General features: G+C 39.6%; 1 protein-coding gene across 7 annotated transcripts in view; it reads right to left on the reverse strand.

Moving 5' to 3' along the window:
* MLIP (muscular LMNA interacting protein) overlaps positions 1–15,763 on the reverse strand; it is a 111,968-nt gene that overhangs the window by 31,440 nt on the left and 64,765 nt on the right. For all 7 annotated transcript variants that reach the window (XM_063330300.1, XM_063330303.1, XM_063330302.1 and 4 more), the window contains 5 exons: positions 9,246–9,311; positions 9,080–9,163; positions 8,925–8,984; positions 7,146–7,190; positions 2,170–2,214 (listed from right to left, as the gene is read on the reverse strand). In XM_063330300.1, the coding sequence (XP_063186370.1) occupies positions 2,170–2,214; positions 7,146–7,190; positions 8,925–8,984; positions 9,080–9,163; positions 9,246–9,311 (300 nt within the window). The remainder of the gene's footprint in view (positions 1–2,169; positions 2,215–7,145; positions 7,191–8,924; positions 8,985–9,079; positions 9,164–9,245; positions 9,312–15,763) is intronic.

Below are 15,763 nucleotides of genomic sequence, written 5' to 3' on the forward strand. Positions count from 1 at the left end.
TTACTACAGGATCCGGAAGAGAACGAGGAATCACAAATTAGTATGTGTGACATTTCAGGCTGCGCAAAGTAGTAGGAGCACAGGCTCTCCTACTGAAGAAAAGAATTAGTATACGTATGGACAAATAACAGGGAATGGCTTTTGAAAGGGCACTCATGCCTGAGAAATCTTTTACGGTTATTTTAAAGAGTCAGTGCTACAAGAAAGCTGGGTGACACAGCAGATGTACATTATGTTTAAACTAGTAATGTGAGAATCATTCAGCATCTAGGAACACACATTAGATGAAACCAAGTGAGAATCAACAGACCATCTCGCGTGAGGCTCACTGTTTGGGTTTTTTTCCCAGTGGGTCTCTAAGAGGATGACCAGGGATAATAAAATGAGACTGCATCACAGATCATGAAGTCCACTGGATGTGCAGCCATGCTACACATGATTTTCCAAAGGCTTTAGTGAAGGTCTTTCAGCAGGGTGTACTGAGGTAAAGAAACTGCTGTGGAGTAAAAAAGAATATTTTCTATGGACCAGTTAAAAGATAGGAAGCAACAGACTGGAATAAATGTTTAAATTTCACAGTAGAGAGAAGTCACAAATAGAGCTCCTCAGAGATGTGCTCTGGAATCTGGGCTTTGAATTACGGGTGTACATCAGCTAGAAAAGAGTGGCTAAGAAGGTGACAAAGTTTGCTGGTAATGCTGAATCTTTCAAGGGAGTAAAAATAAAATATTGGTGCAAAGAGTTACAGAGAGATCTTATGACACTGAGTGAATGAATGACAAAAAGGCAGGTGAAACTTAACTGAATTCAACATTGATACATTTCACAGGGGAAATCTTAACTACATCCTAAATTTACACATGCAGTGATGAACTAGTGAGCTCTGAAACTTACTCCCTGGAAAATATATCTTGGGCTTATTGTATAGAGCTCCATGCAAACATTGGCTTACTGCTCGATACAAATAAGATGAACTAAATAAATTACAAGGAATTCTTAAGAAGGGAATAGAAATAACAGTGAAGGCCCTTATCATGTCATCATATAAATAGGAAGTGCTGTGTTCAGAGCTAGGCAAGAGCAGTTTATGATTTTAGTCTCCCAATTCCAAAATGAAACACCTGAAAAAGATACAGAAAAAGATACAAGATACAAGATCAAAAAGGTACAGGGATCATCAAAGATGTGGGGCAGTATCCGCACTTCTAAAAGAGTGACTAAGCAATTTTGACTTTTCTGTACGAAAAAGAGGTGACTGATAGGGTATTATGGTTAATACCTAGAAAATCGTTAATATTTAGAAAATGAAGAGAGAACAATTATTTGCTGTTTCAGTACAAGAACGGAGGTCAAGTAGTAGCTTTAAAACAAAGAAATAAAGTACAATTTCACACATCACATAATTAAAAACTAAACCCTATTGCTACAGAATGTTGTAGAGACCAAAGTATAACAAGATTCAAAAAGTTACTGGAAAAATCATGACAGAAGAACTGGTCAAAGATTACTAAACAGAAGAAATTGATTCGGGAAGTCCCTAAAATTCCATCATCTGAAATACAATGGGGAAAATTTCTCATCCACATGTCATTTTTTCCCTAAGCGTTCATTAGTGGTCACTGTCACTTGGATAGGCTCCATGACCTCTCTTCTGACTCTTCTTCAGAAAGTTTGGCTCCAACAGGACTAAATTGTGATCAGAGATAAAATTAACATCTGATGTGTAGTCTCATTTTTTATTTATTTGATTTTACACTTGCTTTTCACTAGTTAAGCCAGCTTTGATTTAAAACAGCGTGTAAGAAGAAAATAGATGCCAGAACGTTGTTGCATATAAACAAAATCGTAGAAGTGGAATATTAAGAGTCCAAGAACCAGCAGTAGACTCCATAGTTTTTATACACCTCAAGATTCAGCAAGACTCTCTAGTTTGTCATTTGGTCCATGGGTTTACAAGTAGTGTCAGGATCTGCAGTTACTTAAGGCAGGTTTGTATTGAGTACAGAAGAAAGCAATGCAACTGGGTAGAAGCCATGCAGCTTTGTAGGAGGATATTTACTGCAGATTCTTTCAAAGGACTAAGAAAGTAAGTAATAATTACTTTAGATTTTGTGCTTGTGCAAATTTTGAAAACCAACATATCACAGCTGAGCAATACATAATACATACCATCTGGCTCTCAGTTACCATAGGTGCCGATTTGTACAGGTTGGCCTGCAATAAAAGGTATATACAGTATTAGATACTATATCAAAATGATTATAGCAATGACGGAAGAAAAATTTGTGGACAGTAAGTTTAGGTACAACAGCTTTTATCACTGATGCAGTGACATGCACTTGGTAAGAGAAATTAAGACATTGTCATTTCCAGTTTATTTCAAGGTATAATCAAATATGAATGCCTGTTGTTAAAATTTTAGAGATACTTTTTCCAAGTGCAACAAAAATTCACTTCTTCATCTTGATCTATTTCCAATACATAAATCCTGCCATTGTCTGTTAATTTGCAGCATCAATGTTATTGACACTGTCAGTTGTCAATTCCACTATCAATTCCACCGTTCTCATCCTTCTGACTTTACATTATGAAAACCAGAAAAATCCTACTCAAGCATTGCTTTTTTTTTTTCCCTGAGTATACATTGAACAGCAGAAGCCCCATTTTCCAGATCAAGGATAAATGTGATGAATGCAAAATATGTACATGTGTGTATGTCAAATAGCCACGTGCCACATGCTTATTTGCCCGCACAGTGGTGAGATTCAGAATTTCTGGTGCATTGATCCCTCCAATCAACTTCTTCAAGCTTTGTAAGTGTTCCACTGGATAACAGAGTGTTTCTGTTCAGAAAACATGCCCTTCCTTTGTGTGGGTGGGATTTGGAGACCTTGAGACTCTAAAATGTGAATATTCTTCATTATGGTGTTAAAAGAAGTACTGGATAGAATGGTTAGATTTATAGCTGTAGTAGAAGACAAGTCAGTGCCTTTACAGTCTTCACCCTCTGTAGAAGGACCGCTACAGTCGGATTTTTATCAACTCAACTATATGTTCCTCTCACCATTTCAAGCAGAAAAGCAATTTGAGCACGTTTGGAGAGAGAAGAACATGCTCTTCCTTTGTTCTGCTGTGACAAAGACCTTGCAGAGATTTGGCCACAGAACTCTGGATGTGGTCTCCCAAGCGCTAAATAGAGATGCTTAATTACTCCCTGGACCTGTTGGCTCTACTCCTGCACTGATGGTGAGAACAGGGTCACCACGAGTCGCAGCGGAGCACTGTGCACCTCCCTGAGAGCACTCACATCTCAAAACACAGACACTGCTGGAGGAAACCTTCCCACCCACACAGGGACAGCTGTGATTTAGCACTAAATCTACAAGAAATACATCTTCTGCCCTTGACAGAGTAAACTGGAGCTTTTACGAGTGGTTACTTACATAGTAGGGACTGTCTTTCATACCATTAACCAAGTGTGACAACCAATCTCATTGTGAGCTTAAAGACATCAAAGCACTTCAGAATGATCTACAGATACAAGCAGGCTGGAATTTAATTCTCTCAATTCAGTGGTGCAAATTAAGAGTAAATCTCATTTCAAAGGGGTTACCTGAAATGTATGTAAGTAGGGCAGATCACAGATAAAGAAAAGTACAACTTATTTCTGTATGTCTGTGTGCATTTTTAGCTGCTTCATGCTCTCTCATTTTTTCACTTGTGTGTCATGTCTATAATGTTTAAGATTTTTTCTAGAATCAAACTGTCAAGAAGAGCAAAAATGTCAATAATATGCAAGGTAATTATTCCTATTAATCATGAGAAATTATTTTTTAAATAGTTGTAAGGGGGTTAAATGACAAAATGATACATTTGCTAGAACTTGAAATTAAAGTTAAGAAAGCTTTTGTTGGTGACAATATGGAAACACAATGACTAAGTATATATATTAGGGCACTCAACAGTCATAAAATTAATTTATTTTGAGAATTATTTTTTTATTATTATTATTATATTATTATTATTAATTATTAATAATAATAATAATAATAATATTACAAATCAGCAGTACTTTCCATAGAGTTGTCTTCAGAGATGCTCTATTATAAAATGGTGAATGGGATCAGATCAAAGACCATACAGTTTAAAAAGTTGTCAGATGACAACTGTAGTACTTAGTTTTCACCTGGTACAAACTGCTATAATTTCACTGAAGTCAGACATTTTTCCATACTTTATACACTCTCTTGCTAATTGTACAACCATTTACATCCTCACTGGCATAAGAAGACAGAAATTAATTGAGGCCAAGGCAAATCTATGCCCTTTTAATTCTTAAATGGCAGGCTATTTCAAAATATGTGCATAGTCCACTACTCCATATAATCTATTGAAGTAATTAGTAATATTATCATGTGTGCATATGTATATATTTATATGTATGTGTGTTTACAAATAATTCTTTAGCATGATGACTGATTTTCCTATCCCTGAACTCATAAACAAATTCAAGCATTTCTTTTAATCAAAAACACCCTCAAAGCAACATTTTCATAGAATCATAGAATCTTCATGGTTGGAAAGGACCTTTGAGATCATCGAGTCCAACCAAACACACACACAAAAAAAACCCTACAATCTCTGCCACTAGAGCATGCCCTGAAGTGCCACATCTAGACGTTTCTTTAACACCTCCAGGGATGGTGACTCAACCACCTCCCTGGGCAGGCTGTTCCAGTGCCTGACCACTCTTTCAGTAAAGGAATTCTTCCTAATATCTAACCTAAACCTCCCCTGCCGCAGCTTCAGACCATTTCCTCTGGGTCTGTCATTGTTCACCTGGGAGAAGAGGCCAACACCCACCTCTCTCCAACCTCCTTTCAGGCAGTTGTAGAGGGCAATGAGGTCTCCCCTCAGCCTCCTCTTCTCCAAGCTAAACATGCCCAGCTCCCTCAGCCTCTCCTCATATGACCTGGTCTCCAGACCCCTCACCAGCCTGGTAGCTCTCCTCTGGACACGCGCCAGCACTTCAATGTCCCTCTTGTACAGAGGGGCCCAGAACTGAACACAGGACTCGAGGTGAGGCCTCACCAGTGCCGAGTACAGAGGCACCATCACTTCCCTGCTCCTGCTGGCCACGCTATTCCTGATACAAGCCAGAATGCTGTTGGCCTTCTTGGCCACCTGGGCACACTGCTGGCTCATGTTAAGCTGGCCGTCCACCATCACCCCCAGGTCCTTTTCTGCTTTCCAGCCACTCTTCCCCAAGCCTGAATACAAAAAGATTAAGAAAATGACATTTCTAAATTACCTGATTTCTACTGAAGACACTGTTAGATTGGCTGAAAGTAGGCGCCTTGTTTCAAAACAGATATCTTGTACCTACTATGAAGAAATGTTGGCCTCTGGACTATATCTCCTCTAGTCAACAAAAGTCAGCACACAGAGAGGCTCAGGAGCAGGGCCTTTCCAGTTAATGGTTAGCACGCTCCCTTGCATGCTTTGGTCCACACCAACTACCACTCTTGCAGGCAGTTCTCCATCACAGTCTGCGTGGTAGCATGGACCGTGCTGCTCTCAGTGAGCTGAAGGGATGAGGCCACCTTGGGTCTTGTACTGGGCTGGGGGCGAGAAGTGAAAGGGGAAGAGAAGACGACAACTATGGAAAACCACCTCAGTGTGCCCTCGCTCTAAGGGCCAGAGGACAAGCTGCTGCCTAGTTTAACTGTCACAGATGTCCTACCAAGGAAGCAGAGCAAGAGAGGGGGAAAGAGCTGTGATTTATGGGGGCTGTTAGAGACATCTGGCTTGTCCCTCAGGAGGCTCTGCTGCAGAGTGCAGCAATGGCAGAGTCCAGGAAAGCCTGGACCCACCAAGTTCAGCCACCACAGCACGGCCTGGAGACACTGGTCTGTTTTCTGACACACAAAAAATTCAACATGCTCATACAATTTATAGGGAAGGTTAGCCTCCCAAGAATCCTCTGCGTTACTCAGAAATGTATTTTTAAATATTGATTTGTTTAATTTGTCTAGAATGTTCCAGGGGACATTGGGAAGGAAGGGTTTGTAAGGGTGGTTTTCTATGCCACCAAAGAAAACCTAAGCATATGTTGGATGCCTGAATTTATGGTATATGTCAGCCACAGTTTTGGGAGCTGGAGATCTGCACTGGAGTGGTATTAAATATACTCTGTTCTCACAGACTACCTCTGAAACACATTCTTTATTTCATTAAAAAGCTCTTTTCCAATATCCTTTCTAATTAGTATGAGCCAGCACAATCTGTCAAGTAAAAATCACAGTATGCAATAAAATATGCATACCACCACATTCAAGAAGCAAAATTGAATTGATCAGTCAGGCATTGTGCTGGCATAAAACTGGAAGGCCTCTATTGCTTTGCCAGCACTGCTTTGATTTGAGGTTCAATAGAAATGATGAATGATGAATAGTAAGCAGAGGTTTCTCGCCACATGACTAGATGAGTTGTAAGTAAAATATGGAACCTGCAGTAACTGTGTGTGCTAGAGAGAATTAAAATGTTAATTGGGTATAATATTTCAATAATTGAACAGATGACTCAATACAGAGCTTTTCTTTACGTGTTGGAATGTGTGTATACGTGATAAAAGAGCTTCTATTCATCTGAAGATAAACTGTGGGGTTTCAGCCAGCTCTTTATCTTGGAAAGAAAAGTTTGGGTCACCCCCAAGTTCTGATGGATAGGCAAGAACTAAAGGAGTTCTACCAAAGCAAGTCCACTACAGTGCAGGCTGAGTCCAAACAAATGCACCCTTCGGCACCTGTAACAGTCTGTTTGCCAAATAGCTAAGCTCTTGCCCCACGCTTGAAGCAAACAACAACAAAGGAGTGTGTGAAGAAATTCATTTTAACGTAATATTCACACAGGTAAAATTAGCACTAGACACCGTGCTGAAGAGATTCCAGCCATGATGGATTTACAGCAGTGGGAAGACTTCTCAAGTCTCAATTGCCAGTGCTCTAACACGCTCGCTCCTCTGTTCTAGTCAACACCTCATGCCATGAGTAGACGCCTGTGCAGACTCACCCAGAACTGTAGCAAGAGCAGATAAATTATACATTTCTACATGCAAAACATAGAGTAATTGTAAAAGTACTTACATATCTGGTTTCACGCCCAGATGCTCTCTGCAGTGTTGTTGACACCTTGTACAAAATAAATAGATATATTAAGAGCAAAGAGGAGTAAGAAGAGTAACTCAAAGATATTTTCATCATTGTGACAAGTTATTACTTGCTCAAATTCAAGAAAACTTCAGTTTTCCAGAAAGATTTATGCAATACATGAGAATAAGGTTAAAGTTATTAAAGTTTTGCTTGGTATGTTTATTTCATTTTTACTGGTCAAAAACATTGATCCCACTCTATTGAGGATGGTGTTTAAATTATCCCTGAGAACTCTCATAACAAAATGCTTACTAGTAGATAGCCATAGGTGTGGTTGCCCCATGAAATTTAAGTTACATTTGCTCACAAAGTGACCTGGAATGACACTTTTCCATGTTCTCATTTACAAGAATTTGCTTTCATCTGACTAATCCATGCTAATTCTAAGGAATTTACTTATAACATACACTCTCTTGTCCTTCCTGTCTATGACTCATTTTTGCCCTCACTTGTAGCACTATGCTGTCTCGTTTTGAGGTCCTCACAACCTTTAGCTTTGTCCCTATACTGCATCCTGTTAAACTCACCTTTTGCCCCCTTTACTTGGTTTCATGACTGTTAACAGATGCTTTCCATTTGGTCAAGGCTCGATTCTCAATTGCCCAAGGAAGCAAGTTTTGGATGCTATAGATCAACTTAATAGCAGCATGTTAACCAATTTGGATTCAGGACAGGCATTGGAAATATTCCCTCAGTGAAAGTCTCTGCCTGCTTCTTCAGCTACCATCATGTTTCCATCTTTCAGCTGCCTGAGGCCCGTTTCATCACCGCGTGCTTGTTGGCAGAAGTAATTCCAAAAATGAAAATTAGATTTGAAGTGTATATTGAATATAGCCACTCAGGAATTCTGGTTTTGTGCCCTATTTTTGCATGGTCAACTGGACATTGTGCAGGATGTTTTGAATGCATTAACTTTTTGATGTGTTCCTCAGCCGAAAAAATCCCGTTCCTCCTGTTTCCAGTTGGATTTCTGCCATTTTCACTTTCCTATATCTTCCATGACCAACTTAAACTTACCTGGGGCAAACTGAGAACAGGACCCTCTTCCCTTGGTTAGTCATCCTCCTGAACCCAGAAGGCACAGCAATATAACTTAGTGAAACCAGAGGTTTAACACCAGTATAGAAAGTTACCCCTGCCTCTCACTACCTTTTTCTGAGTTATCCAGGGTAAATGGATATAGCAGACATCCCCCTCCCGTGAGGGCCCATTAAAAGGAAATCAGCACTTAATAGCAAGTCTATTTATTCATTTCATTATCCCATTATTTGAAAACCAATAATGAACATGAAAAGATATGTTCTGAAAGATGTTTCCAATCATTGAAGCTAGAAACATTGGCTCCTCTGTAGGAAGGAAAAATAGATGGAAAGAAATCTGGGAGATGGCCAGAAACCCTGCAATGTGGAAGGCAAGGCATAAAGCATTTCTTCCTTGTGGATTCTACCCTCTGAAGCCTTAATAAACAGTTTCTCTTTCATAATGTAACTCCTTCCGACTTCAGGAAAGCATCCTGCAACAAAGACTGCACTGACTCCAGGGCTGCAGTTCTGTCCTTCCATGTCTTCTAAACTACCAGGCACTTCTACTGATGTCGCATCTCTCAGCTGCAGCTTTCTGTTGCCATAGCCATAGGCTCTTTTGTGATTTTGCTTGCCTTTATATATCCACCTGGAAAGAGCCCTTGGTGTGTGGGTGGGCTTATTCACCTACCTTGCCAACATCTGACTCCATGCTCATCTGCAGAAAACTTGGAGAAGACTCGCATCGGCGCTGGAACATTATTTTCAACAGAGAACAGACTTATTAATGACAAGAGATGAAAGGAAAGGAAGAGAAAAAGTCAATCGCACATACTGATGGGTTACCATAGTCAACGGGTCCTGCAGGACTTGATCAATGACAGCACACAGCTCTTCTGTTTGTTGTCTGAGCTGGGCAGGGGAGCACATCTGAAAGAGGAGGATGGATCACTCAGTTAACATTTGCTTTTTGTTTTCAGATAGAGATTTGCAAGACATGTAACAGCACTACCTCTGAATGGGTGTCCAAAGCAGTGCCTTCATTCACACCAGCAGTCTTGGTTGGCTCTTCTAATGCCTGCAATTCAAAAGATTTTGGTGTGATACTGAGTTCAAAATTTTAAAAACCAAGAAAACATACACTTTTTGCAATACTGTGTTTCCAAAGGTGGCACTTTCTGTTTCACCATGGAAAGATGGAAAAAGAAGAAATTACAGGCCTGGTAAGGTTCTTCATGTTACGAATTCCTGATTCTGAATTAGAGGGGGGATTGTATAGAGGATTCAAGCTAGGCGAATTGTCTCTACTTTTAGAGACCAGGAACTACCAGTTCAAATTGCCGTCCTCTTCAACAACGCCCCCCTCCTTGGCAGTAAATGTAAGGTGGTGAATGTGCTCCGTGTGCCTTACGGGGGCCGGGGGCTACCTGCTGCGCACTGCTGGAGAGCCACCGGCTGTAGGCAGGTGGACAAGGCAGGGGTCCAAGCACACGGGAAGCCCTTTCCTCCAGTAGACATTGCCTTTAAAAAGTGCATCCTGTTTAAAGAGGATGGTGACTACACAGTGCAACAAAAACGATGCTCAATGTTTTTACGTTTTAGCCTGAAATCTGAAATGTATAAAGTGAAATACGTGCTGTACGTATGTGGTACCACACTAAGCAGGTATGCAATTGCTCCAGAGCAAAACACAAGCTTCTGGTGCTTGGATATACCCCCCGCTTCCCTATGCCCGTACTTGGGGCAAGTTTGAGAACACTGGAAATCAGTTTGCTGATCCCTCTGTTTTATCAGGAAACTCACAAAACACCCTCAAAAGCCAAACTCCAGTGTTCAGTTCCCTTTTCATCTTCATCCAGAGTCTGTGAGGCACACTCTCGCTGCCATCACCCATTTTTGCTTTTAAGTGACTTTCAAATAGACTCTGTGCTGAGACCAAATATTATGCTGGAAGCCTGCTGATGTGTGAAGCTGGACTACAGGGGAGGGACCCACAGGGTTTGTGGATTTTTTATTTAATACATTACGCTTTTCTGAAGTTTCATTTTGCTGCTTATTTAAAACACATAAAGGATAATTAGAGAAAAAAAGAGCATTCAAGTAAAGCACGTTTTCATGCATGTGGGATTCTGTGGGAAGGGACTGATTGCAGTGAGGTGAGTATGAGGGCTGTCACAGAAGACATATGTGGAGCTGGGAGGAAAATGGCAGAATGTTTTTAAAAAAAAAAAAAGAAGAAAAAAGAAAATAAGCATATACTTAAGTAATTATTTCTGAGTTTGATTTTGCTGAGTACAATTTTTTTTCTTTCCTTGCCCAGCTACTGGCAGCATACATCTATGTATGCATAACTGAAAAGTTAATGACAATTTACTTTTAATATTATTTTAATAACATTCACAAATAGTCCTGCACAGAAGGATATTTATAGAACACCATGTCTTCTATCAGAGAGTACAGTAAGAAAAAATGAAGAGTAGTTTCTTTCCAAACAGATATTTTCCCTCCTCTCCAAGGACAAGACAAACCTGTTGGCCTTGGAGTAGTTGTAGTTCAAAGGAAAAAAGTAAAAGAATGATTGATTTGGGGACATACAGAAATTAATGTAACCTTATCCCAAGACAGAAGATGAAAAGATAAATAGCCTTTCTCATCTCTGCTGTCTCATCGTTGTTACCCAGCTAAATTCTCAGAACAGACTGTCCTGTAGAAGAGGAGGTCACAGCTAAAGAGGGCTCAGCACTACATCCAAGTACTGTTCAGCTTCAGTCGAGATTATGTCCTTCCAGTAAACATAAAATGAAGTGATAAAATGAAGAAGAAGGGTCATTTGAGTACCTAAGAGAGCCAGGATTGCCAAAGCGGCCTGTTGTAGAGGGATGATAACTCTGAATGTGAGTTAGGAAAACCAAAAAATTTTAATCAGTCACAGGTTTGGATGGAGAAATTGCTAAGCTTCTCAAAACCCCCCATAAACCAGTAGGGTAATGAACATAATAAAATAATTGTTAAGAAAAAATACTTCTGTTTCATATCCACTTCACCAGAGCATTGGGAAAGGGTGAAGACAGTCAAGGGTAAGAAACAACTACCCAGAAGATACTGAGGAGTCTTTCTAGAGGAACTACAACCACATCCACAAATCTCGGTTCAGAACCAAGACTCTGGATCATTTAAGTAGCCAACATCCATCAGTTTCAGTAGAAATTGGGTACCAAAACATCTTTGCATTTTGGAGCCTTCATTGACTGAAGAACTCAGGTAAGCGCAGCACCAAGGACTATGTGCTCCACAGTCCCCCTGAGATACGCTCATCATGTAGGAGCTGTGCTAGAGAAAGCTGCAGTGTTCTTCTCCCTTTTTGAACCTTTGGGGAAAAAAAGTTTTAATCTTCAAAGTGATTAATCTAATTTCTTTCACTGTTTTATCTCTTTTTTATGGTTGTTTTTTTTTTTTTTTTCTTTATGAACAGCCCAAGTCCTCCAAAGAAAGAGAAGAAACAGAGACAACTAGATTTTAGGCATCCCTATCACCTCTACAAAGAAAAGGTACTGTTTAACCTGTTGTTAGCTTTTCAAAATACAACTCCATTTTTTTTCCAGCAGTGCTTTTTTTTTTATTTTCACATTCCCACATAGAGAAAAATGTGAGATTTAAAAAGTACGACTAGTATTTCTGAACCCATTACTGGAATTATCCTGCGATAATGTTATAATTCATTTAAAGCACTAGTGCTGTATGCAGTACTGTCAATCAGTGCTATCAACAGCATTTAAGCTTCACTTCCTATGCTGGTGGTCTAACAATATTAGAGCTAGAACATTCCTATTTAGGCATTCAAATTTTTTATTATATATGAAAAACAATAGCAGGGCCACAATTTAAAAGAAGAGTGTAATTTAGAGAATGTAAAAGTATTTGTGACAGGATTTAAATGTTCAGATGAAATAACCAGTTGCTGAAACACTGAATTTTTCCTTGCAAAGGGCAACTTTGGGGGTGTGATGCATATACGCCATTGACGTCAGTGATGACTACAACCCTTCCCTCCTCATTCCCCCAAGCTATTTGATTGCTAAATCTGTATCAGAGCTGAAAGGATACTGGTAAATGATCCGAACGGGATCTCCAATATTTTGTTAGAAGAATGAAAGCTCTTGGCCACATATAGGAAATATAGAACTTTGTTTCATCTACCAATGAACCACATCAACAGTAGGAGAAAAAATTAATATTGCAACCTGGACCTTCTTCCTTAATGTATTGTGAAAACCCTGGGCTGAGGAAAAGGCAAGAAGTTTCCTCTTTTATTTCTCTTGCATATTTTTCCCATCAATATATTTTCCTAAGCCCTCAGCACACACAAAAAAATCCCTCTGTATAACATTATTTCACATACCAGGAGTTCCTTTAACTTACTCCTTGAAGATCCTGGAAGATGATACTGAAAAGACCTGACTACTTTTTCTCTTATAATTAATGCTAAAAGGTGCAAGGCTTTTGAAAGAAAGAGGGAGCTCATAGCCCACTCCTACATTGGCACGCTTGGTTATTATTACAGATGAACTAGGTCCTTTATCACTTTACAACTGCATAAATTGTTTCCTTTCTTACCACTAGGTATTTATCTCTAGCCTTGAGAAGAATTTTGACATGAACACGTAATCTGGATGCAAGAAATTCACCTAGTAAGTGCACACTAGAAGAACTTGGGGAAAACAAAACCTTTTCTTATCAAAATATTCTTAACAAAGTGTTGTCAGAAAAGCTTTCCAGGTCCAGAAAGCTCCTGACAGCTCCTGACGTGCTTGATAACAGCAGCAGCTGGCTACCAGCAGTTGTGTCCAGCAGTTAGGTCTACCATCTGAGAGTGGGAAAAATTGTCTTCCAAGTTCCTGCTGTAGGATTTCAAGGAATGACTTGAATCTGCATTTGCCATGATCAGTCCCTATACCAATGGATGTTTGATAATACAACAAGTAAGAGTTCCCTCAGAGCAAGGCTTAAAGCTGGGTCTCCAATGTAGCAGATCACTGCCATATTTCCTCAGTTGTATTTCTCTTTTTAATAAAAAAAAAAATTATAAATCCATTCTCTTTTTCCTTCTGCATGAGAGGGAGAATGCTTTTTCTTTTTCTTTTTCTTTTTTTCCCTACACAAAGAGAATATAATGCACTGCTGGCAGTCTGCTGTGTAGGTGATGGGATGCAATTACTAGGTCTTTGGCATTTTCCCAGAAGTGTAACATTACATGGAAAGACTGTTTTAGACTCTCTTGAAGTTAGCCAAATTGCACTGTGACAGGAGAAAATGTGAAGAACAGCCATAAACAGACAAAATCAATAACCTAAGATATTTATTCTTTAAGACGAAGGATGTTTTTCTACATTTATTTAAAATTGAAAATATAGTTCTCTACTTGTAATTAGTCAATAAATACAAGCCAGATAAGTCAACAGTGCTTTCATTTGCAGCTCTTCGATCCATAGCCAGTTATACCTAGTGCTTTTCAGAAGACTTGGTAAGTGTGGGATAAGCCTCGACTGTGAAGTAGGTGTGCTTCATCACACACTCCATCATACCAGTTTCACCACAGTTCAGACTGGGGGGAGTCTGAGCAGAACATTTGCAGCACCTGCTCCCCTGCAAGTCTCCTTCCCATCAAAACGATGCCCAGATAAGGGAAGTTCACCCCAATCGGCACGCAGAGGGGATGTGTATCTGGACAAACACAGCAAACCCAAATTCCCCTGCGTAGAACATTGTCGTAGACCAAAGACCACTGAATTGTTAAGAGAAGGCTTTTGGTTTGCAATTCCAAGGCATCCAACAGTTTTTGGTTCACACCTCAAATTTGACATAATTCTAAATATGAAGTAGGATCTGGTTTAAGAGACTTTCTACTTAAAGTTAAGAATTTTTCTGTTGCTCCCTGAAATAAACTCTTCATCACTGTCTATTTTGACTGAAAGATATTTTTATAGATATTTGATAAATGCAATCTCTAAGTAATAGATGCATTACTTTTTAAATACAATCTGATTAGGAATGGAATTTTGAATTAGACTGTGACCAGATCTGTATAACTGTAGAAGTTATACAAGAGTGAGTGTCAGTAAAGGGGTGACTCACTGACTCAACGATAATAAGGCCAGAAGGAACCATAGCGATCACCTAGTCTGACCTTTTCTTTAAACCACAGAACTGCCTGGAATTACTGTATGAAATGCCAGAAAAGTGTCCTGTCTTGATTTTTCAATTTCTGTAATAAAGAGCCCATTTCAGTCCCCGGAAATTTTTTCTGATGGTTAATTAATTCTTTCTGTTAAACTTTTGCCTTATGCCTACATTAAACTTGTCCAGCTTCCTCTTCTAGCCAGTGGATCCTATCATCTGCTGGGCCGAAGAGTTCATTATCGCAGCCTGTGAACCTGCCTCATCCCTATGAATCTGTGGGACTATAATGGCACAGCTGACTGACCATGGTTACCCACCACCTCATTATCACCATCCTCTGCTCTCCTTGCTCAGGCACTGCGGAGCTGTGCCCTTGCTGATGAGGACACTGTCCTGCCAGCCTTGTTGTCACCCCGGCTGCCAGTTCATCTTCCCTGTGGAAAAGCCTGCTCTTGCTGCTCCCTGGCAGAGCCTGGTCATGCTGAGGATAAGCCCCTTAAAAACAAGTTTTTGCTCTTCTGGCTGTGAAGGAAGTTACAGCCCAGTCTTCCAAGAGATATCCTGGATTGGGTTTTTTCTGAGCAGAGCACAGGAGATGTGAGGAACATCTGGTTCATACAAGCTCAGAGCTGGAAAGCACACCAGTTACGAGATTTGATGAGATGAAGCCACTCCTGGGGTTGCCAAAGGATACACATATATAGTCAATAAGCCTTTTATTCTCTGCTAATGAGCACAGATTTGAACAACTCACTTTGAGGAAGAGTACTGGAGGATAAGAAGAGCATGCTCTAGAAAAACCATTGAGATGATGATAACTTTCATAAGAAGTTGAAAAACACTGGCTGAAATTAAAGCATATACACATACACATAAAAGAAAAAAATGACTTGAGAAGGAAAGTTAGACACAAGGAGACAATTTAGAGGCAGACAAAACATCATAGCTTACATGACATACCAATGGCAGTTTTCTGTCATGGGATCTAATTAATACTGCACTAGGATCACCCACATCCCAGTTCTGACTAATCTTATTTCTCATGACAACTCAATTAAATAATACAATTACTCACACAATGGAAAAAGTTGACTTCTGAGAATGTGCATTCCAGTTCAATTGCATAGCAAAACAATTTTTAGCACTTTAGGCAGACGATGTATTCCTAACCATGCATGCAGCTCAGTAATATCTATGTCTTGCAGATATTACATGCCTGCCTTCCTTGCTAAAAAATAAAAAAAAAGCCACTCGAAAACTTCTTCGTCACATAACCATTATTTTAATGTTAATAAAATATCACTTCTGTAGTTAAAATCTTATTGACTTGAATCTCCCTCTTTTTAATCCAAT

The sequence above is a fragment of the Chroicocephalus ridibundus genome, chromosome 3, assembly GCF_963924245.1.
Source record: "Chroicocephalus ridibundus chromosome 3, bChrRid1.1, whole genome shotgun sequence".
NCBI classification, from domain to species: Eukaryota; Metazoa; Chordata; class Aves; order Charadriiformes; family Laridae; genus Chroicocephalus; species Chroicocephalus ridibundus.